General features: G+C 38.4%; 2 protein-coding genes across 3 annotated transcripts; both read right to left on the bottom strand.

Moving 5' to 3' along the window:
• Positions 1–470: 470 nt before the first annotated feature.
• On the bottom strand, positions 471–4,205 carry LOC144378585 (protein NYNRIN-like). Of its 2 annotated transcripts, none has more exons than XM_078053043.1 (2): positions 2,247–4,205; positions 471–1,946 (listed from the first exon to the last, which is right to left on the bottom strand). In XM_078053043.1, the coding sequence occupies exons 1-2, from the start codon at positions 4,188–4,190 to the stop codon at positions 1,605–1,607; spliced, it is 2,286 nt and encodes a 761-aa protein (XP_077909169.1). In that variant the 5' UTR covers positions 4,191–4,205; the 3' UTR covers positions 471–1,604. The 2 variants fall into 2 exon arrangements, with proteins under 2 accessions (XP_077909169.1, XP_077909170.1); XM_078053044.1 differs by having other exon boundaries at positions 1,636–1,946; positions 2,429–4,205.
• Positions 4,206–4,916: 711 nt separating this feature from the next.
• On the bottom strand, positions 4,917–6,733 carry LOC144365045 (uncharacterized; the record flags this gene model as incomplete). Its single annotated transcript, XM_078015815.1, has 1 exon — positions 4,917–6,733. A coding segment is annotated over one exon (822 nt), but the record flags the coding sequence as incomplete, so codon positions are not given.
• Positions 6,734–24,046: the final 17,313 nt, after the last annotated feature.

Raw genomic sequence — 24,046 nt, 5'->3', positions numbered from 1 at the left:
AAAACAAAAAAAAGTGTGATTCATGTATTTAATACACTTTATATCAAACCATCTTCTGGGAAAATGACAGCATTCTCACTCCAACAATAGGGGAATGTTCTAAATCCAAGTATTTTAAATATCACTGGATACCTCATGTTTCAATTCTTGCTTATTTCTCAACAAAAGTATCTCACTGGCATTTTAATATGCATATAAATATTCCTAGCTAGGTTAATTTTTACTAATGTTTAAAATTGTGCTGTTATAATTTTTTGCTCTTACTCTTTACATCAATTTTTATTCTAATTCATCATGCTTTCAAAGTAATTGAAATAATTGTATATTTTAAAATTTAGTTCTCTGTGCATTAAAGATAAAAATGCATTTATTTTCTCCTCTGAAATCTATCTTTAATTCTAATTATGTCATGTTTCAAGGTGAAAGACCCCCGAGACCCCAACCCAGAATGGAACACGCGAGTCACTGGATGCAATCAGCAGGAGGAATTTATTCACATAGGCGCCTATGGATGCAAAGCAGAACCTCAGCCGTGGCTTAGGCAGCTTGCATGCATGGGCTCGGGGTTACAGGATTTTTATAGGTTGCAAGGGATAAGATTCCAACTTAGCACAGTAACAGTTATTTCATTGGCCCCCCCATGACAGCTTGGCACAGTATCAGCTATTTCATTGGCCCCCTCTCAAGCTCCCCTAAAAGTGGTCACAGGGGGCAGAGTGGGTTTGGAGACCCCACCCATGTGCTCCTATTTTTGTCCTCTTTTGCTCAAGTCTGCCCCTCTGGAACATCTCGTGGTTTCTTAACTGTCTGGGACATCTTGCGGTTTTGACATGAGGGTATTAACGTATGGGTTACAACATGGGGGGTGTGGGGCATGGGTTGCGGTTAGGAGGAAGCATCTTGTGACTGCAGAGCAAAACGTTATATTTCTTAACATTAAGCTTAAGGCTTTGAGGCTGGGGTCTTTCATTCCCCCCTTTTCTTTTATCAGGGATATAATCTTATATCCATAGATCTGCCTGTTCGGGTTCAGATTCAGCCTGTTGTTGAAGCAAGTGATATTGCTGGGTAAGGACCATGGTCTGTACCACAGAAAGCCTGTCTTTTATAAACTGCATCAATTTGTTAAAAATACAGGGTCCAAACGTTAAGATCAACAGCAAGAGGATCAAGGGTCCAGCTATGGTAGACAATAGAGTAGTTAGCCATGGGGACTTATTGAACCAGCCTTCAAACCAACTTTGAGAGCTCCGCAGGGATCTTTCCCGTGCATCTAGTCTTTTCTCTGAGTTTTGTCATGGATTCCCTTACTACCCCTGTATGATCTGTGTAAAAGTAACAATTTTTTTTTTTTTTAGGGCAGCACAAAGCCCTCCTTCCTTTAAGAACAATAAGTCTAGACCCCGTCTATTTTGCAATATTACCTCTGATAAGGAGGTTAAAGATTTTTCTAAAGCAGTTACAGAGGTTTCTATTGCCCTCAGATCTTGCTGTACTGCGGCTTCTAGGATCCCCAACTGTCTGGGACTTTCGGGGGTGCGGGGGGTTATACAAGTGGTGCCTGGCAGCTGACATGGGGAGAGCTAGACATAAAGTGAATAAAGTCAGCAGCGAGTGAGTCTTATCTTTAGCGGGTTTTGAGTGCGCTGCAATTTCCATCCTGAAGAGGTGCTGGTGGATTCCAGTGGATGAGCAGTCTTTACATGAGAGGCGTGGATCCAAGCAGAGATGCCGTCCACTTTGACTGCAGTAGGAGTCGTCAGCAGGACAGTGTAGGGTCCTTTCCACCGTGGTTCAAGGTTCTTGCTCTGGTGTCTGCGTACCCAGACGGTGTCTCCGACTTTGAAGGGATGTGGCAGCGATGGGGTTTTAAGTTCCTCTTTGTATGCTGCGGCTAAAGGCTTCCAGACCTCGTTCTGAACCAGCTGCAAGGCACGCAAATGAGTCTGCATAGATGGGGCGAGGGAGGCACAGGTTTCAGTTTCATAAAAGTTAACAGCAGGTGGTGGGGCACCATACAGAATCTCAAATGGGGTTAGTCCCTGTGGGCCTGGGGTATTTCGGGCCCGATATAAGGCTAAAGGCAGGAGCTGTACCCAGTCTCTAGTGCCAGTTTCAAGCGTTAATTTGGTCAAGGTCTCCTTAATAGTTCTATTCATTCTTTCTACCTGTCCTGAACTTTGGGGTCTGTAAGCACAATGTAATTTCCAATTGATCCCCAATATATTGGCCACCATCTGACTTACCTGGGAAACGAAGGCAGGCCCGTTATCCGATCCAATTGTCCCAGGTACCCCATACCTGGGAAAAATCTCTTCTAATAATTTCTTTGCAACCACCTTAGCAGTTTCATGTCGAGTCGGGAATGCTTCTGCCCATCCGGAGAAGGTATCAACAAAAACTAGAAGATACTTATAGCCATACATACCTGGTTTGATTTCAGTAAAGTCTATTTCCCAATGGGTTCCAGGTTTATGCCCTTTTATTCGAATTCCGATTCCAATCTTGTTTTTACCAGCATTTACCTGGGCACATGCTTGACAATTTTCTGCTGTCTGGCGAAGAAGTTGATCCCTGTTTGGGAGATATAAAGTACCTTCCCCGCGGTCTAAAAGTTCTTTTATCTTTTTAGCTCCAAGGTGTGTGAGTCTGTGTAGGGACTTCACTAGTTGTTTTGCATCTTTAAGGGGCATGATAGTCTTTCCTTGATATTTCCAGGTATTGTCCTCTGGGCTGTAGGTAGCCCCCAGTCTCTGTATGACATTTAAGTCCTTGTCTTCATAGACCCATTGTTCTTCGTGGTTAGCATGCGGTGGGTCTACTTGTTGGGGCAATAGAGTCATTATTAAGAGCTGTGGCCCTAGAGCTGCTTTCTTGGCTGTCTCATCTGCTAATCTGTTCCCTTTGGCCTCTGGAGTGTCTTTTTTCTGATGGCCGGGACAATGCATGATACTTAATTTCTTAGGCAAAAATAAAGCTTTAAGTAAAGCTAATATTTCAGTCTTATTTTTGATTTCTTTTCCTTCTGAGGTTAGTAATCCTTGGCGCTTGTAAATTTCCCCATGTATATGGGCAGTGGCAAAAGCATATCTGCTGTCTGTGTACACATTTAGCTTTTTCCCCTCTGCCAGCTTTAAGGCTTGAGTCAGAGCTATCAGTTCTGCCCGCTGAGCTGACGTCCCGCCCGGAAGCGCACTCGCCCATATTACCTCAGATTCAGTGGTGATGGCCGCTCCTGCTCGTCGTTCTCCGTTGAGCAGATAACTGCTTCCATCTGTATACCAGACTAGCTCCGCATCCTTCATTGGTTGGTCTGTGAGGTCTGGCCGGGTCCCCTGTGTTTCTGCAAGAATCTGCTGGCAGTTGTGAGGATCTGCCTTTTCCGGGAGCGGCAGGAGGGTTGCTGGATTTAATGTCACCAAGGGGCCGAACTGGATCCGGTCAGTATCCAATAACAAAGACTGGTAATGGGTGAGCCGGGCATTTGACATCCAGCGGTCGGGTGGCTGGCGAATTATGGTTTCAATGGCATGAGGGGTTAATAGGGTTAATGGCTGTCCCAAAGTCAGTTTGGTGGCATCCTTAATCAGAAGAGCCACAGCTGCTATCATCCGGAGGCAAGGTGGCCATCCGGCTGCCACTGGATCCAATTTCTTTGACAGGTAGGCTATAGGGCGCCTCCAGGGTCCCAGTTTTTGGGTTAGAACCCCTTTTGCATAACCCTGTTTTTCATCTATAAACAGATCAAAAGGCTTGGTAATGTCTGGCAGACCTAAGGCGGGGGCCGATAAAAGAGCCAATTTAATTTGTTCAAATGCCAATTGATGTTCCTCAGTCCAGGTAAAGGAAATACCTGGTTTAGTCAGTGGATACAAGGGGGCTGCTATCTCAGCAAACCCAGGAATCCAGAGTCTGCAGAAACCTGCAGTTCCTAGAAACTCCCGCAGCTGCTTGGGACTCTGGGGGGTTGGTATATTTGAGATAGTCTCTTTCCTGGCAGCTGTCAGCCAGCGCTGACCATCGTAAAGTTCATAGCCAAGATAGATAACCTTTGTCTGACAGATTTGGGCCTTCTTTGCTGATGCCCTGTACCCCAATAGTCCCAAGGTTTGCAACAATTCTTTCGTACCTGTTAGGCAGTCTTCTTTGGAGGTTGCAGCCAACAAGATATCGTCCACATATTGAAGCATAATTAAGGAAGGGTGTCTTACCCGAAATTCAGCCAAGTCCTGGTGCAGAGCCTCATCAAAGAGCGTTGGGCTGTTTTTAAATCCTTGTGGTAGTCTCGTCCAAGTCAGCTGTCCAGAAACCCCTTCCTCAGGATCTTTCCATTCGAATGCAAAAAGGGCCTGACTTTGGGGAGACAGTCTTAGGCAGAAATAGGCATCTTTCAGGTCCAAAACAGTATACCAGGTATGGGTTGGAGGCAAGGTGCTGAGGAGATTGTAGGGATTTGGCACTGTGGGGTGAATGTCTTCTACCCTTTTGTTAACTTCCCTTAAGTCCTGAACCGGTCGATAGTCATTAGTCCCTGGCTTTTTAACTGGTAGCAGCGGGGTGTTCCAGGGCGACCGGCAAGGTGTTAGAATGCCTTGATCTAGGAGGCGTTTGATATGCGGCTTGATGCCTTGGTAGGCCTCCCTTGACATAGGATATTGTTTAATATTAATAGGAGTTGCAGTGGCTTTTAGCTGTATGACTAGTGGAGGTTGTTGTCTAGCCATTCCCATTCCTCCAGTTTCTGCCCAGGCCTCCGGGTAGGAACTAAGCCAATAGTCCATGTTTTTAATAGGTAGTGAGGACTTATCAAAAAGTTTGTATTCATCTTCTAGTTTGAAAGTCAATACATGCAAGGGGGTCTGGTTTGGCCCGGTAATAGAGACACCCCCGTCCTTGAAATAAATTTGGGCCCTCAATTTGGTTAACAGGTCTCTTCCTAGTAGTGGATACGGACAATCAGGCACATGTAGAAACGAATGAGAAACCTTACCTGTGGCAAGGTGTACTTCTCTTTCGGTAGTCCATCGGTATGGTTTGTTCCCGGTGGCACCTTGGACCCATGTTGTTCTGTGGCTTATGGGTCCTGGTGCTTGCGTCAGCACTGAGTGTTGGGCTCCCGTATCCACTAGGAAGGTTACAGGTTGCTCCCCTACTTGTAGGGTTACCCGGGGCTCAGGGGGGAGCTCCTGGCCCTGACTCCTTCAGTCTTCATCTAATGCTAGTAACTGCGAGGCCCGATTTGCACCTCTTCTAGGGTTGGGGGGTCTCTTTGGGCAGTCTTTTACCCAGTGTCCTTTTTCCTTACAGTAGGCACATTGGTCTCGGTCTACATGGGGTCTGCTCCGTTCCCTGTCCTGACTTACTTTGTCTCCCTGACGTCCTGCCTGAACTACAGTGGCCAATATTTTGCTTAGTTCCCTGTTACGCTTTCGATCACTTTCTCTTTCCCTTTTGTCTGACTCTTCTCTAAGCTTAAGGTCTCGTTCTTCTTGCATCTTCCTGATTCTATCCTTTTGTTCCTCTGGAGTTTCTCTCTTGTTAAATATCTTTTCTGCTTCCTTCAGCAAATCTGTTAGAGAGAAATCCTGCAAATTATCCAGTCTTTGCAACTTAGTTCTGATGTCTGGGGCAGATTGCCAAATAAATGTCATAGAGACATTTTCTTTCTGATCCTCACTATCAGGATCGAAGGGTGTGAACCTCCGATATGCCTCCTTTAGTCTTTCTAAAAATGCTGTTGGGCTCTCCTCTGCTCCCTGAATAGTTTGTCTTACCTGGGCCAAATTAATGGGCCGACGCCCTGCTCCTTGGAGACCCGCTATGAGTAACTGGCGATAGAGACGTAGGTGGTTCCTACCTGCTTCAGTGGTATAGTCCCAGTTTGGCCGGGTTAAAGGAAAAGCCTCGTTAATCAAATTTGGGAGTTGGGTAGGTCGCCCATCATCCCCTGGTACATTTTTGCGAGCTTCCAAAAGAACTTTTTGTTTCTCCTTGGCTGGTGAGTCACTAGAATAGATTCAATCAGAGAGGTTAAAGCTACAGGGTCTTTAGCAAAGGAAGGATTATGAGTTTTCCAGTTATAAAGGTCAGAGGCTGAGAATGGCCAATACTGATATTGGCCGTTGGGACCCCCCGTTTGCCGCAGGGGGAGAACTTTAGAAGTGTTCCCTGATGCCGGGTGATCCCGTCGTCCTCGGAGTCGTCCCGCCATGGGGGATGGATCTGGGGGAGCACTGGCAGTTGGACCCTCTTGGTTGTCTTCTTCTTCCTCCGAGGAAGGTGAATTGGACCCAGGGGCTGGCAAGGGCTGGGGCTGATAAGGAGGAGGCACATCAGATAGCAGGTCAATTAGGGCTGAGTCTTCTGGTGGCAAAACCTTCTTTGGTGTTGCCCTTGGCTTAGTCAAAGTTTCAGATTTGTCGAGAACAGGGTAAAGTTGGGAGGTTTGAGGGGGTAGAGGTGAAGGAGGAGGAGGAACTGGAAGGAGAGGAGCAGAGGGCTCGAGGGGAGAAGAATGAGAAGGGGATTTAGGAGGAGAGAAAGGAGCCACCCAGGAGGGTGGTGTGGAAGCTAAATCTTCCCAAGTAATAATATAGGGTATTTGATCAGGGTGTCCCTGAGGACCTTGGATGAAGATCCGAGACTTCACCTGTAAGATAGAATCAATGTTAAAGGTTCCTTCAGGAGGCCAGCTGGTATTGAATGTTGGCCATTCTGAGGCACAGAGAGTTTTTCATTTTTTTTCTTTTTGACCGTCACGGACAAGTTGTTTGCGCGCTTTTGGACGTCCTGCCAATGATCTAGAGTAAGGCTCAAAGGGGTAGTTAGGGTGTTCCCCATATTTCTTTCAGACAGAAAGTAGACAGACAGACACAGTAGTACAAAGACGAGACCGAACGGGACGAGCGCTGCGCGGTGCCGGCAGAAACCGAATTCAGATGGCTTGGGAGAAGTTAGTACTTCTCTTTCGCCTACAAAGACAGTGTATCCTTCAGAAACACTGGGGGCCCCGAAAAAATGGACCCTTCGGATCCCTGGGACGTCTCCCAGGGTGGCAGGGGAGAAGTCCGAGCCAAACCTCAAATTAGCTCCTTCTCAAGCTGCCTTCAGATACTGAGCTACGCGTAGACTTCAGAATACAGACGCTGCGCAAGACATTAAACATAGAGACAAACATAGAGACAGAGAGCTCGTATTTGCCGGCTTACCTCCCAGTGAAGTCGAGTGTCCTCCGGATTTGGGTCTGGGTCGTTCCGGTGATCCCGGACGAGCCCCCAAATGAAAGACCCCCGAGACCCCAACCCAGAATGGAACACGCGAGTCACTGGATGCAATCAGCAGGAGGAATTTATTCACATAGGCGCCTATGGATGCAAAGCAGAACCTCAGCCGTGGCTTAGGCAGCTTGCATGCATGGGCTCGGGGTTACAGGATTTTTATAGGTTGCAAGGGATAAGATTCCAACTTAGCACAGTAACAGTTATTTCATTGGCCCCCCCATGACAGCTTGGCACAGTATCAGCTATTTCATTGGCCCCCTCTCAAGCTCCCCTAAAAGTGGTCACAGGGGGCAGAGTGGGTTTGGAGACCCCACCCATGTGCTCCTATTTTTGTCCTCTTTTGCTCAAGTCTGCCCCTCTGGAACATCTCGTGGTTTCTTAACTGTCTGGGACATCTTGCGGTTTTGACATGAGGGTATTAACGTATGGGTTACAACATGGGGGGTGTGGGGCATGGGTTGCGGTTAGGAGGAAGCATCTTGTGACTGCAGAGCAAAACGTTATATTTCTTAACATTAAGCTTAAGGCTTTGAGGCTGGGGTCTTTCAAAGGTACAAAATCTAAAATGATTTAATAAAATGTGCTTCTAGGCTATGAAACGTATTAATAGGAGAGAGACTCTTTATTTATTGTTTAAAAACCTTATATCTTTCCAAGAATGGTGGCACATTCCCATAATTGCAGACTCCAGAGGCTGAGGCAGCATGATCATGAGTTCAAAGCCAGTCTCGGCAATTCAGTAAGGCTTTGAGCAACATAACAAGATCTTGTCTCTCAAAATAAAAGCAAAAACAAAATACCCTTATATCTATACATGTCTATACACACAGAAAATAAAGAATAATGTTCATCAGAAGTCTTAACTTTATGTTTAAGTGAAATCTTCTAATACACATTGAAAACAACTTGCCTATGTCCACATAGGGTCAGACCTTAGTAAAATCAAGAACTAATTCAGCAATTTTAATTAACAAGATCTCACTTTTCAAGAAAAACTGACTAAAGAAACAAAGTTGTTTTTAGTGACTTTGCTTATTTCAGAAACATTCTGAACATTTGTTTCTTTGAAAAACATATTGCTCCACTAGCTTTCTCTCAGGACAACAAATTATTCTTTATGGTAAATAGCTCTCTTCTGAGGGTATAAATCACTCAACTGGGTAAACCACTTGCTTATCGAAATAATTTACTCATTAAATGCTTGTTTCACTCTACACCATTCTAAATAATTCTTATATAAACTTCTTCACTTGATGCTAATCAGATTTCTGTATCAATGAGACTAATATCATTGACCTGCCTAAACCCAGATCCCTAAACTTTACAAATATATGTCAAGATCCCTTGACACATACATACTTCATAAGCATTATCAGATAAGTATTTTTATCTTAAATTGTAAAGAAAAATAAAATTTTAAAATACGATAAGGCATCAAGGTGAAATCTCCCTTATCACAGCTGGCAATACTTTAGAATACACATATTTACGTATTAAATATTATTTATTTTTATATACAACTATGAATTATAAAGGGAAATGAGAACAAGGAGAGATTTGAAAGGATTAGCTCATGGAATTACAGAGGATAAGAAGTTCAGACCCCAGAAATTCAGTAGTATAGTTTCAATATGTGTCCAAAATTTGTTGAGGACCATGTCCTGACCCAAAGACGGGTAGGCACATAGAAATAACTCTCTTTTACTCAGTTTTGTTCTATTAAGACCTTTAATGGATTGGGTGAGGTCTACCCACAAAGGAAAAGGCAATCTGTTTCATTCAGTCTGTAGCTTCAAATATTAGTCATATCAAATAGCATCCTCACAAGACTCAACCAGAATAATGTTTAACCAAATATGTGGACATCTGATGGTTGGCCCCATCAAACTGATACATAAAAGTAACCAGCAAAAATCTACCCCATGTCCACTTGTACTCATACACATTTCCTTAAAATATATCTAATCTCCAAATAAAGATAATAGTAAGATCATAATGCTGTAGAGTATAATGTAACTATCTTGTATACAACACAAATTGCACTAAACCTGCCCCCAAATGGGGAACAAAATCTTGGAGCAATGTTTGGTCTTCTCCTTAATGTCCCATAGCTAAATATTATGGCACAAACTTAACAATAGTTAAATATTGTGATAAGAAATCAATATACTTTATGTTACATGCTAAGGGAAAGGGAGAGGGAATAAAGAGCTTTTGGGGGAAGGGGGTTCTTTATCAAATGTGTTTTTTACTCAACTACCAAGAACTTTTCCAAGCTTCCCTTTGTAGAACATTACTTGAAAAAACCAGAAATTTGTGGGGGTTTATTCCTAATTTCTTTTTCTCCTTTTTAACTTACATGAAAATGAGGTTATTCCTAAAACTATACAAAGAAAGAAATTTAAATTTTCAAAAACTATACTTTTATATAAGTTTTAATCCTGCAGGTACAAAACGTAAGGGTTTATTTCAGGGCACACAAAAATACTTTCAGGTCAATTATACAGCCCTCAAGCAGAGAATTAAAATCCCTGAGCTTATCTATCCTTTTCAGCACTTTGTCCAGTGAAATAAAGAGCAAAAAGCCAATCTTATTACTTATATTTCTAAAAATTACTTTAAAAGATCATACACAGTTACCCATTTCTCTGCTTCTTGTAAGTGGTGGATTAGAAGTATCCAGTGGAGATATTTAGAATATCTTTATTGCCATATTATATTCTGTACTATAAATGCTCTCTTTACAAGTAGAAAAGAGTCATTAGGGTCTTTAAAAATAATATAATTAGAGAGGCAATTTCAGAAACCCAAGAACCAATTTAGAAAATTTGCCCTTAAAATTCTGTTTTTCAAGAGCCATTCTTAACACCAAAATCTGTAGTAGTCAAGGTTCTTACAAGAAACAAAATCAATAAAATAGATTACAGATGGATACACAGATAAACAGATTGAGATTTATTATAAGAACATTTTATTTATTTATTTTTTTATTTATTTTTTAAATTTTTTATTTTTTTATTGGTTGTTCACAACATTACAAAGCTCTTGACATATCATATTTCATACGTTAGATTGAAGTGGGTTATGAACTCCCAATTTTACCCCAAATGCAGATTGCAGAATCACGTCGGTTATACATCCACAATTTTACATAATGCCCAATTAGTAATTGTTGTATTCTGCTACCTTTCCTATCCCCTACTATCCCCCCTCCCCTCCCCTCCCCTCCCTTCTTCTCTCTCTACCCCATCTACTGTAATTCATTACTCTCCTTGTTTATTTTCCCATTCCCCTCACAACCTCTTATATGTAATTTTGTATAGCAATGAGGGTCTCCCTTCATTTCCATGCAATTTCCCTTTTCTCTCCCTTTCCCTCCCATCTCATGACTCTGTTAAATATTAGTCTTTTCTTCCTGCTCTTCCTCCTTGCTCTGTTCATAGTTGCTCTCATTATATCAAAGAAGACATTTGGTATTTGTTTTTTAGGGATTGACTAGCTTCACTAAGCATAATCTGCTCTAGTGCCATCCATTTCCCTTCAAATTCTATGATTTTGTCATTTTTTATTGCTGCATAGTACTCCATTGTGTATAGATGCCACATTTTTTTTATCCATTCATCTATTGAAGGGCATCTGGGTTGGTTCCACAGTCTAGCTATTGTGAATTGTGCTGCTATGAACATCAATATGGCAGCATCCCTGTAGCATGCTCTTTTAAGGTCTTCAGGGAATAGTCCGAGAAGGGCAATAGCAGGGTCAAGTGGTGGTTCCATTCCCAGCTTTCCCAGGAATCTCCAAACTGCTTTCCAAATTGGCCGCACCAATTTGCAGTCCCACCGGCAATGTACAAGTGTACCCTTTTCTCCACATCCTCGCCAGCACTTGTTGTTGTTTGACTTCATAGTGGCTGCCAATCTTACTGGAGTGAGATGGTATCTTAGGGTGGTTTTGATTTGCATTTCTCTGACTGCTAGAGATGGTGAGCATTTTTTCATGTACTTGTTGATTGATTGTATATCCTCCTCTGAGAAGTGTCTGTTCAGATCCTTGGCCCATTTGTTGATTGGGTTATTTGTTATCTTATTGTCTAATTTTTTGAGTTATTTGTATACTCTGGATATTAGGGCTCTATCTGAAGTGTGAGGAGTAAAAATTTGTTCCCAGGATGTAGGCTCCCTATTTACCTTATTGTTTCTCTTGCTGAGAAAAAACTTTTTAGTTTAAGTAAGTCCCATTTGTTGATTCTTGTTATTAACTCTTGTGCTATGGGTGTCCTATTAAGGAATTTGGAGCCCGACCCCACAATATGTAGATCGGAGCCAACTTTTTCTTCTATCAGACGCAGAGTCTCTGATTAGATATCAAGCTCCTTGATCCATTTAGAGTTAACTTTTGTGCATGGCGAGAGGAAGGGATTCAGTTTCATTTTTTTGCATATGGATTTCCAGTTTTCCCAACACCATTTGTTGAAGATGCTATCCTTCCTCCATTGCATGCTTTTAGCCCCTTTATCAAATATAAGATAGCTGTAACTTTGTGGATTAGTCTCTGTGTCCTCTATTCTATACCATTGGTCCACTCGCCTGTTTTGGTACCAGTACCATGCTGTTTTTGTCACTATTGCTCTGTAATATAGTTTGAAATCTGGTATCACTATACCGCCTGATTCACACTTCCTGCTTAAAATTGCTTTTGCTATTCTGGGTCTTTTATTTTTCCATATGAATTTCATGATTGCTTTATCTATTTCTTCAAGAAATGCCATTGGGATTTTGATTGGCATTGCATTAAACCTATAGAGAACTTTTGGTAATATCGCCATTTTGATAATGTTAGTTCTGCCTATCCATGAACAGGGTATATTTTTCCATCTTCTAAGATCTTCTTCTACTTCTCTTTTTAGGGTTCTGTAGTTTTCATTGTATAAATCTTTCACCTCTTTTGTTAGGTTGATTCCCAAGTATTTTATTTTTTTGGAGGATATTGTGAATGGAGTGTTTTTCCTCATTTCCGTTTCAGAAGTTTTGTCGCTGATATACAGAAATACCTTTGATTTATGCGTGTTGATTTTATATCCTGCCACTTTGCTGAATTCATTTATTAGTTCTAGTAGTTTCTTTGTAGACCCTTTTGGGTCTTCTAAGTATAGAATCATGTCATCTGCAAATAGTGATAATTTAAGTTCTTCTTTTCCTATTTTTATGCCTTTAATTTCTTTCGTCTGTCTAATTGCTCTGGCCAGTGTTTCGAGAACTATATTGAATAGAAGTGGTGATAGAGGGCATCCCTGTCTTGTTCCAGATTTTAGAGGGAATGCCTTCAACTTTTGTCCATTCAGAATGATGCTAGCCTGAGGCTTAGCATAGATAGCTTTTACAATGTCAAGGTACGTTCCTGTTATCCCTAGTTTTTCAAGTGTTTTGAACATAAAGGGATACTGTACTTTGTCGAATGCTTTCTCTGCGTCTATTGAGATGATCATATGGTTCTTATCTTTAAGTGTATTGATGTGGTGAATAACATTTATTGATTTCCGTATATTGAACCAGCCTTGCATACCAGGGATGAATCCTACTTGATCATGGTGCACAATTTTTTTGATGTGTTTTTGTATTCGATTCGCCAGAATTTTATTGAGGATTTTTGCATCTAGGTTCATTAGAGATATTGGTCTGTAGTTTTCTTTCTTTGAGGTGTCTTTGTCTGGTTTCGGAATCAGGGTGATGTTGGCCTCATAGAATGAATTTGGAAGAGCTCCCTCTTTTTCTATTTCCTGAAATAACTTGAAAAGTATTGGTATTAATTCTTCTTTAAAGGTTTTGTAAAACTCTGCTGTATACCCATCCGGTCCTGGGCTTTTCTTGGTTGGTAGTCTTTTGATGGCTTCTTCAATTTCATCCATTGATATTGGTCTGTTCAAATCGTGTGTATCCTCCTGACTCAGTCTGGGCAAATCATATGACTTAAGAAATTTATCGATGTCTTCACTATCTTCTATTTTATTGGAATATAGGTTTTCAAAATAATTTCTAATTGTCTTCTGTATTTCTGTAGCATCTGTTGTGATATTGCCTTTTTCATCCCGTATGTTAGTAATTTGAGTTCTCTCTCTTCTTCTCTTTGTTAGCATGGCTAAAGGTCTGTCGATCTTATTTATTTTTTCAAAGAACCAACTTTTAGTTTTGTTAATTTTTTCAATAGTTTCTTTTGTTTCAATTTCATTAATTTCCGCTCTGATTTTAATTATTTCTTGCCTTCTGCTACATTTGCTGTTGTTTTGCTCTTCCTTTTCTAGGGCTTTGAGATGAAGTGTGAGCTCATTTATTTGTTGTTTTTTTCTTTTTTTGAGGAATGACCACCAGGCGATGAATTTTCCTCTTAAAACTGCTTTCATTGTGTCCTATAGATTCCGATATGTTGTGTCTGTATTTTCATTTATCTCTAAGAATTTTTTGATTTCCTCCTTTATGTCTTCTGTAACCCATTGATCATTCAGTAACATATTGTTCATTTTCCATGTGATGTAGGATTTTTCCTTCCTTCTTTTATCATTGATTTCCAGTTTCATTCCATTATGATCAGATAAAATGCATGGTATTATCTCCACCCCTTTATATTTGCTGAGGGTTGCCCTGTGGCATAATATATGGTCTATTTTTGAGAAGGATCCATGTGCTGCTGAGAAAAAAGTATATCCATTTGATGATGGTTGATATATTCTATATATGTCAGTTAAGTCTAGGTTATTAATTGTGGTATTGAGTTCTATAGTTTCCTTATTCAACTTTTGTTTGGAGGATCTGTCCAATGGTGAGAGAGGTGTGTTGAAGTCACCCATAATTATTGTGTTGTGGTCTATTTGATTCTTGAACTTGAGGAGAATTTGTTTTATGAATGTCGCAGTGCCATTATTAGGTGCATAAATATTGATAATTGTTATGTCTTGTTGGTGAATGGTTCCTTTTAACAGTATATAATGTCCTTCTTTATCCCTTTTGATTAACTTAGTCTTGAAGTCGATTTTATTCGATATGAGGATGGCCACCCCTGCTTGCTTACGAGGACCTTGTGCGTGGTATATTTTTTCCCATCCTTTCACCTTCAGCCTGTGTATGTCTTTTTCAATCAGATGTGTCTCCTGGAAGCAGCATATTGTTGGATTTGTTTTTTTAATCCATGATATCAGCCTATGTCGCTTTATTGGAGAGTTTAAGCCATTAACATTCAGAGTTACTATTGATATATGGTTTGTACTTCCATCCATGTTTGATTATTTATCCTTTTTTTAAAAAAAAAATTTAGTTTGTTTCTCCATGATTATTTTTCCCCTCGTCCTCTGTCTTTACCGAGGCACTTCCCTCTGATGGTTTTGGTTATTGTTTTTCATTTCTTCCTCGTGTAGTGTTTTGCTCAAAATGCTTTGCAATGCTGGTTTTCTGGCTGCAAATTCTTTTAACTTTTGTTTATCATGAAAGATTTTTATTTCGTTGTCATACTTGAAGCTTAATTTTGCTGGATACAGAATTCTTGGTTGTCATCCATTGTCTTTCAGTGTTTGAAATACATTGTTCCATGACCTTCTTGCTTTCAGTGTCTGTGATGAAAAATCTGTTGTTAACCTTATTGGTTTACCCCTGAATGTAATCTGTCTCCTTTCTCTTGTAGCTTTTAATATTTTCTCTTTGTTCTGTATATTGGATATCTTCATAACAATGTGTCTTGGCATTGGTCTACTGTGATTTTGTGTGCTCGGTGTCCTGTATGCATCTTCAATTTGTATATCTGTTTCCTTTTTTATTTCTGGAAAGTTTTCTGTAATTATTTCATTCAGCAGGTTACTCATTCCCTTGGTTTGAATCTCTGTACCTTCTTCTATCCCGATGACTCGTAAGTTTGGCTTTTTTATGTTATCCCATAACTCTTGGATGTTTTTCTCATGATTTTTTACCAGCTTTTCTGAGTTGGCTAGACTCTTTTCAAGATGAAATAATTTGTCTTCATTATCTGACGTTCTGGCTTCTACTTGCTCCACTCTGTTAGTGATACTCTCAATTGAGTTTTTAATTTGGTTTATAGTTTCCTTCATTTCTAAGATTATGGTTTGATTCTTTTTTTATAATCTCTATCTCCTGATAAATGTTCTTAACTTCTTCTTTTATCTGTTTGTGTAATACATTCTCAATGTGTTCTTTCGCTGCTTGAATTTGCTGTCTCATATCCTCTTTAAGGTTCCATTCCATCTGTCTAAGGTGTTCCTTGAGTTCTTTATATGACCATTTTTCTGATGACTCTAAGTCCTCCTGAATATTTAGGCTGTCCTGCATTGTTTGTACTCCTTTTCTTCCTTGCTTTTTGAAGCTGCTCATGTTACTTCTTGTTCTGTCTGACTGCTGAGTTACTGTTTACTCCTATAAATATATTTGATGCTTGGGAGGAAAGGTATTAGAAGGGAAGGGAAAAAGTCACTAAAGAGAAAGAGTAAGCAGGTAGAATTCAAGGAAGGGGGGATAAGATAATTGAAAAGAAATGAAAAGACAAAAGAAGAAAAAAAAATAGGAAATATAAAAGAAAAATTTTTATAAAATAATAAAAAAAATTAAAATTGGAAGAAAAAAAAATTTAAAAAAATTGTAAAAAAAATTAAAAAAAGAAAGAAAAATGAAAATGAAAGAAAATCTCAAATCAAAATTAAAACAACAACAACAAAAAAAAAACACCAACAAAAATAAACTAATAAATGCAGTCTTAGAGTTTGATTAACTTCTCTTCCAGTAAGTGGTGCTGTGACCACCAGGCCAAGTTTCTCCTATCAATACGCGGAAACCAATCACTGTGCAGCAGCTCCTCCTCCCAGACTGGGCGAGTCTCCAATCCTGGGTGCCTAGGGCATCCTCTTGTGTCTAGTCACTTCCCCACTTTTCCTCTAGCCAGGCCCCTCTCACGGGTGCCGCTCACCACAATACTGGGTACACGCCAGGTCTGCTGCTCCTGGGAGCCCTGTTGTCATGAATGACTGGGCACACTGTTCCAGTTTGCCATTCCCTCAGACCCTAAGTTTGTAGAGCTTGGGGCTGAGAATCCTCAGCGAATTTTACTGCCCCTCTGGTAGCCACACCCCTGGTAGCTGGTGCAAGAGACCTCAGCTGTCAGCACCGGTGGGAGCGGTAGTCCTGCACCGCGGGTCCTGCGCCGCAGGTCCCGCGCCACCTCTAATTCCCTCGGTCTGGCTACCGTGCTCACGGGAGAGCTGGGAGGGGCCCTTACAGGAGAGCTGAGATTGGCCCTTAAGGTTTCCCCGATGTGTGGAGAGGGAAGGCTAGGGAATTACACACCTGTAGCCGCAGGTTTCAATGAAGTTATCTCCTCCGCCGCAGTCTGATGACGTCAGTTGTCTGCCATGGTGGTATCTCTTGCAAATGGCGACAGTTCGTTTCCCTTTGCCGGGTGACCAATGCAAAGGGTGGGTCCTTACTGTCTCTCCCAAGCCCCGTTTCAAACCTGTGGCCACTACCTATGAAGGCTCGGTTGGCATTTACCTCCGTAGGATCAGAAGGGCTGACCAGTTGTTTCAGCCGGATGGATTAGTGCTGAGTCACAGCTGTTTGTCTGTGGGAAGCAGGGGAACGGGAGCTTGAATTCAGCCGATCCAGGTTCAGTGTGTGTTCTGAGAGGCCCAAACAGCTCGCCCCAGATCCACGTCAGTTCAGCATTGCCTAGTGATCCGAGTTGTAAATGACATGATGTTACGTAGAAGCACTCGGAGACAGGGCAGCGCCGGTTGATTGGAGCCTGACGCAGAGCAGCAGGGTTCCCACCGCGCCAGGCCACTCTCAGGGATATAAGAACATTTTATATGTAAAAAAATACATATTATATATGAGAGACATATATATATATGAGAAGGATAAGAGAAAAAGAGAAAAAATTTAGGAAAATGTTCATGCAATCATGGAGGTAGAGAAATTTAAATCAAGGAGGGCCAATAGTATAGGTCTAGTCTGGGTCCAAAGACAGGAAACCAATGTTCCAACTAAAATATATTCAGTCAGAGAGAATGAATTCTTTCTTACTCAACCTTTTATCATATTTAGGGCTTTAACAGATTTTGAAGCAGCCTACACACATTAAAGATGGCAATGCACTTTACTTAGTTTTTGGTTTGAAATGTTAATCTCATTAAGAAACACCCTCACTGATACACCCAGAAATAATGTTTAACCAAACATATGAGCTCCCCAACATTCAGTTACAGTTCTATATAAAATTAATACTCACAAAAATTTATGTGGGCTTTCTTCCCTTTAATTCTTCTTCCCCTATGATTTTTTTTACAACATATATTTTTTTATGTCAACCAGAGGACCTTTGTATTTCTATTAGGAAATTTACTCCTTCCTTAAGAATAGTATAACCTTTTTCATTAACTTTCATCTTCTTTTCATTTTTGACTCTAGCATAGGTTGTATTAATTCAGCTCCTTTAAAATCTGCTCTTGGCTGGGCACAGTTACACATGCCTATGATTACAGCAGCCCAGGAGGCTGAGTCAGGAGGATTTCAAGTTCAAAGCCAGCCTCAGCAACTTAGCAAGGACCTAAGCAACTTAGCAAGACCCTATCTCAAAAATAAATAAATAATGGATAAAAAGGACTGAGGATGTGGCATAGTGATCAATTTCTCCTGGGTTCAATATCTGGTACCAAAATTAAAAAATAAAAAATATATAGATAAAATCCATTCTTGGATGAGTGGCTGTGAATGGAATGGGGGAGGGGTCACAAGCAGAGCAGGAAGACGCACAGCTTAGAATTATTGCCAGAATGAACTTTCATAAAATTACATTCTTAGTTCTCATGCTGAAAGGTTACCATTTTATTCCTTCATCTTGGTTCATATTACCTCATTTATGTTTTCAATCTTGGTGCAGGAATTTGAGAGGAGACAGAAAGCTACATGCCATAAGTATTATCAAGAAGATCTCATAGATCTTATCTCTGAGTCACTGGGTAGGAAATGAGGAAGGTGCAGAACACTTCCTTCAAATTCTACAAATGGTAATTTTTCTTCCTATCATGCAGTAAGTATGTATCAGAATCAATCACCAACTTTCTTTCCATTTCAGTATTTCAGCAAAGAAATTAATAAACAAGTGGACTGTAAATTTGTTTTATCAAAAGCTTTTATGAGTTTGAAATGTACATATTCCATACATCTATATAGGTCTTCCTGAGATTTTCATTTTAATCAAAGTGATATTTTGTGAATTTCATAGAAATTAGCTACTTTTGTTGACCACACTTATCATTTTCATCAAAAACACAACTCTTATTTTTTATCTTGTTTTGTCATTCAGATATCAAAATAGATTTTTTTATGCTTTTCATAATTTTTAGCCTAGCTATCTTCTATAGATTATTTTTTGAATTTTCTAGAGAAAATTTATCATTTAGTATTTTATAACTTCAATTTTGCAAACATCACTTTAACTATTAAAATATTAATTCTGGGGGGGATATAGTGTTTACATTAAATTGATTTACTTTTACAATAAACTGTTTATAAAAATATTTAGATGTTCTATTCTGGCTTTTGATCAGAAAACCTACTAATTTATATGTTAAGCATTTCTTTCAATCTGTTATATTTAAAAATAGGTCTATTAGCTTACTTTTTTAATAAGAGGCATATTTAGGAATTCTAGTCAAAATTGTACACATCTTCAAGTTTAGCATATGATATTTTATAAGTCTGAACAGGAGGGTGTCCCCTTATTCTTTCCTTTTCTGTAATAAAATGTAAATTTCTGCATATAATTATAAAGCTATGTCAACATTCAATTCAATAAATATTGTTTTTAAGCCTTCTAATTGCAAGATGCCCTATAACAAATATAAATTAGAATAAAAACAGCCCTTGATTTAGCTATGTGGTCATATGAGAAGGATCCCTAGACATTATTAGATAAAATGCTTAGGAGAAAAAAAAAAAAAAAGAAGTGGGCATTGAATCTCAAAATTATGGTGTAAATTGAGAAATTAAATTTAGATGTGACTTTAAAGGATACAACGGACCTAGACAATGAAGTAAACAAAGAATACAAGTTGTAGTAGATAGGCTCCAGAGGAACACTAAATTCCAGAATGCCTTCTGAAAATTAACAGATATTCACATTTTACCTTCCAAATACATTGTTGCTGGTTTTATTGCCCATTTTTTGTTGGTAGTGGTGCTAATTTACAGTTCACTTTATAAACATATATGAGATTATATTTTCAACCTTAAATGACCTACAGAACACCGAGGAACATTGAATAGGCAGAAAGAGGTCAAGAAGGACATGGAGTTGAGCAGAGCTGGACGACAGAGTTTGTGCAAAGAAATCACGGACAATAAATTTAAAAAACAAAGTTGTGTTATAAGAAATGTATAAAAGTTATACCATATTCAATAGATATATCTTACAACATTATTATTAGAATAATCATGCATTGCAATTGGTTTTATTTAGTACCATATGTTTTTGTTCAAAAGATTGGAGATCTGTCTCTCCAAGTGGTCTTTCCCTTCCTGTGAGCATGTGTGTAAGTTCTAGGGACCTTACACTAAGATGAGTTATTGGTAGAAAAGATTTTTATTTAGTTTGTTTTAATGGATAAATAATAACTGTATATATTTATGGTGTACAATGTGATGTTTTGATAGGTGTGTACATTGGAATGAATAAATCAAGCTGATTAGTATATCTATCAACTCACATAAATATAATGTATTGTGACACTAACACTTAAAACTACTTTCTTAGCAATTTTGAAATACATTAAATTATTGTTAACTATAGTCATCAGGCTCTGCAGTAGATTGCAAAAATTTAGTTCTCTCCAAATAAAATTCTGTTCACTGTGAGTTCCACATATAGTATTTGTCTTTCTGTACCTAATTTCCTTTAACTTAATATTTTCCAGGCCCCTCCACAATCTCACAGATAACAATATTTCATAAATTTATCCATCATATACCTACAATATATTTGTTATCCGTGCATTTGTTGATGGACACTTAGATTAATCCTCTATCTTGGCTAACGTGAACAATGCTACAGGGAACATGGAATAACAGCTATCTTTAAGCATGCTGATCTCAACTCCTTTGCATATATTCCCAGCTGGTGGTACTGTTGTATCATAAGGTCATTCAATCTTTGTTTTCTGAGAAATGTCCATAGAGTTTTCCATAAGGGTTATACTGATTTATATACCTATCAACTGTGCATAAGGGCTCACTTTTTCTCATGTCTTCACCAACACCTGCTATGTTGTCTTTTTCATAATAGCCATTCTAATTGGAGTGCAGTGTTAATTCACTGAGGTTTTAATTTGCACTTCCCTAAAGATTAGTGATGTTAAATATTTTTTCCTTTACCTATTGGCCATTTTTATGTTTTCTTTATTCTGATCCTTTGTTTATTTTTGAATCAGGTTATGTGTTTCCTTGCGATTGAATTGTTATTTTAATTCCTTATATTTATTGGAAATTACCCCTTATCTGATGTATGGCTTAAAATTATTTTCTCCCATTGCATAGATTGTCTCTTCACTCTGATTGCTTTGTGTGCTGAAGTTTTTGGCTTGATATAATTTCATTTGTCTATTTTTTGTTTTGTTTCATGTGTTTTGGGGATAGCATTCTCAAAATTATTTCCAGACCAATATCATGGAGTACTCCCCCTTAATCTTCTTCTAATAGTTGTACATTTTCTGATATTACATTCAAATCTCTAGACTATTTTGAGCCCTTTTTAATAAATACTATGAGATAAAGATCCAGCTTTATTCTTCTGCATGTGACTACACTGTTTTCCCAACAACATTATGTGAAGAGATTGGATTTCCCTGTTGTGTTTTTAATACTTTGGTTTATAATGTCTCAGTGTAAATACTTAGGTATATTTCTGGGCTCTCTATCCTACTCCATTGGTTGATATGTCTCTTTTTATGCCAGTATTATACTGTTTTCATTGCCTCAGTTTTGTAATGTATTTTGAAACCAGGTATTGTGATACCTCCAGCTTTTTGCTAAATATTGCTTTGGCTATTTGACATCTTTTATAGTTCCGTATAAATCACAGGCTATTTTTTTTTCTATTTTTGTGAAAAATATCATTGGGAATTTGATAAGAATTGCATTGAATCTATAGATTACTTTGGGTATTATGGACATTTTAGAAATACTAATTCTTCCAGTTCATGAGAAATTGGATATACTTTTGTTTTGAAAAAAGAAATTTCAATTTTTTTATCAATATTTAACTACTTGATTATATTTATTTATTTATACTATTTTTAAAAAAGATTTAATACCACCCTTTTTCAAAAGAGGAAATGGTTGCCTTAGCTGCTCACTAACGTAGGGATTCCTTGTCTCTAATTCTAATTTAGACAATCATGATTTGTCTCTGGATGCAGTAACCTGTTCTGCCCTGGCATCTCAGACATCCTCACGACAGCTTCACTTTAGAATTGTGAGAAACCAACCACTCACTCTCTATTCCATATATTTTACTTTACTCAGTTTTAGTTTTAGTATCTATAGAGCGTAGAACTGCATGAACATTTTTCAGACATCACTTTACTGACAAGGAGACTACATAACATGTAACAGGAGCTGAATGAGTATCCTCCCCTCACCCTCCCTCTCCAGGATATTTCAAAAAAGGTCTACACCCTGGAAACCAAAAGAGTTCAGGATTGAGCCTGACCGGGTGCCCCTTAGAAGACAATGGGAAGGCACTGAAACTTTTAAAGCAAGATGATATGATCTGAGCTGAATGTTGAAGGAAGCAATTTGGCCTCAGTGTCAAATTTGTTTTCAGAGGAAAATATAAGTCATTTAAACAAACCAAGTATAAATAACGAAAGTTATCAGAAGGCATCAAAGGGCAAGATTTCACATACAGACTTAGCATGCACTCTACCCTACAACTAACTGGAAGAGAAGAGAAGGAAAGTGAATAAAAAAAAAATAAGCTTTCAAGTTTTGCTAATTGAGATTTTAAAATTTAGAGGAAGGACATAGTTTTGAATATACAAACAGTCAAATTCAGGCTTCACTCAATGGGGATACAGATTTAGTTCACATGCACAGGATAAAAAATATATATATCCTGTCGTAAATGATACAGTATAGCTCTTACTAGGCAAAAAGTTTATTTTTGGGGGGAAATAAATAGTAGATGGTTATTGTAGTTCTTTAAAAAAATACTAGATTACCATTCAAAAAATATTTTTTTAGTTAAAACCATAAACATAATGGTTAAAAACAGAATAAGAAATGAAAAAATCCAAATGGGACTAACAAGCGAGATTAATCTGGGGACATTCTATCTTAGGTTACTTTTAATTTATAAGAAGTTAGAAAGAAAAATAAAATAAATTGCCCTCATTTCTCAAATATTGATGCCCATTATAATTATATGTATTGGCAAATCATTTCACAGATCTGTGTCAAAGTCTGTTGTATCAAAGTGAGTTTATTATAATTATTGTTGTTCAAGTACAAATGACAAATTACATAATATGTGTTTTAACATTTTGAACCAAAAGTTCAGTGTTTATAGGCCTTGGGCAAATGCTCATTGCCTTCCAAAACTATTAGGCACACAGTCAAGAAAATTCACTCTTCACTGGAGCTTACTAAATCAACACTTGTCGAATTAAATCCTTCATCTATTTCTACTGTTTAGAAAATTCAGAGACTAATCTTAATATAAAAGTTCAATATATAAACTCTTCTATACATGAAACTGGAATTGTGGTAAATAAAACAAATCAAAGACTAGTTTTCAGTCATGCTTTAAAAAATCTAAATTATAAAAATAAACATGAAATTTAGAATAAAAAGAAATTTTAATGGGAAGGGATGGTCATCAGAAATTATTTACACCCAAAGATATGTCATAGAACTCTGAAAAGCTATGGAAAAATCAATAGTCATTCTACAAATACTTGTTCAAACTTTATTAATATTTATAAAACCTGTTGTAATATACTTATGTAGACTGAAATATCATTTGGTAAATATCAGCATTCTTTTTATCATTAGTTTTGAATTTATACTTTGAGAGACAGGAGATAAAACCTCTCTACCTGTATCTGTTTAATTGAAGAGTAGGAAAAGTGTGTTTAAGCCTTAAAAATATCACATAGCAGAGGATAGCATGCTCAATATGAGATCACCTACAAATAAGATGGATAAATTTAAATTATTCAAGATTGCATTGCTCTGTTTCCATTGCTATAACTAAATACCTGAGACTGGGTAATATAGACAAATGAGATCTATTTAATTTAGAAACTAAAAATCCAGGATTGGGCAGTTCTATAAATTTGACCTCAGGTAAGGATCTAATGGTAGATGCCATCATGACAGGATTGCAGGGAAGAGGTAGGGAGTAAACGGCCAGTCAAAACATCAGGCAATAGAGAGGGACAAGTTTTACTCTTTTACTATAATCCTCTTTGAAAACTATCCAGGTCTAGTGAGAACTATATTAATTTCTTCTGAAGGCAACATCTTCAAGGATGAAATTATTTCCCACTAGTCTCCACCTCTTAAAAATTTCATCTCCTTCCATATTACCACATTGAGACCAATCTTCCAATAGGTGAATCTCTGTGAACACAGTTTGTATATTGTATACAAACTAATACATAAATATGAATGATTTATCCACAATATACAAACTATAGCCAAATCAGACTGAAAAAT

Source organism: Ictidomys tridecemlineatus, chromosome 6 (assembly GCF_052094955.1).
Source record: "Ictidomys tridecemlineatus isolate mIctTri1 chromosome 6, mIctTri1.hap1, whole genome shotgun sequence".
Taxonomy (NCBI): Eukaryota; Metazoa; Chordata; class Mammalia; order Rodentia; family Sciuridae; genus Ictidomys; species Ictidomys tridecemlineatus.
This window is presented reverse-complemented; position numbering and strand designations above follow the sequence as displayed.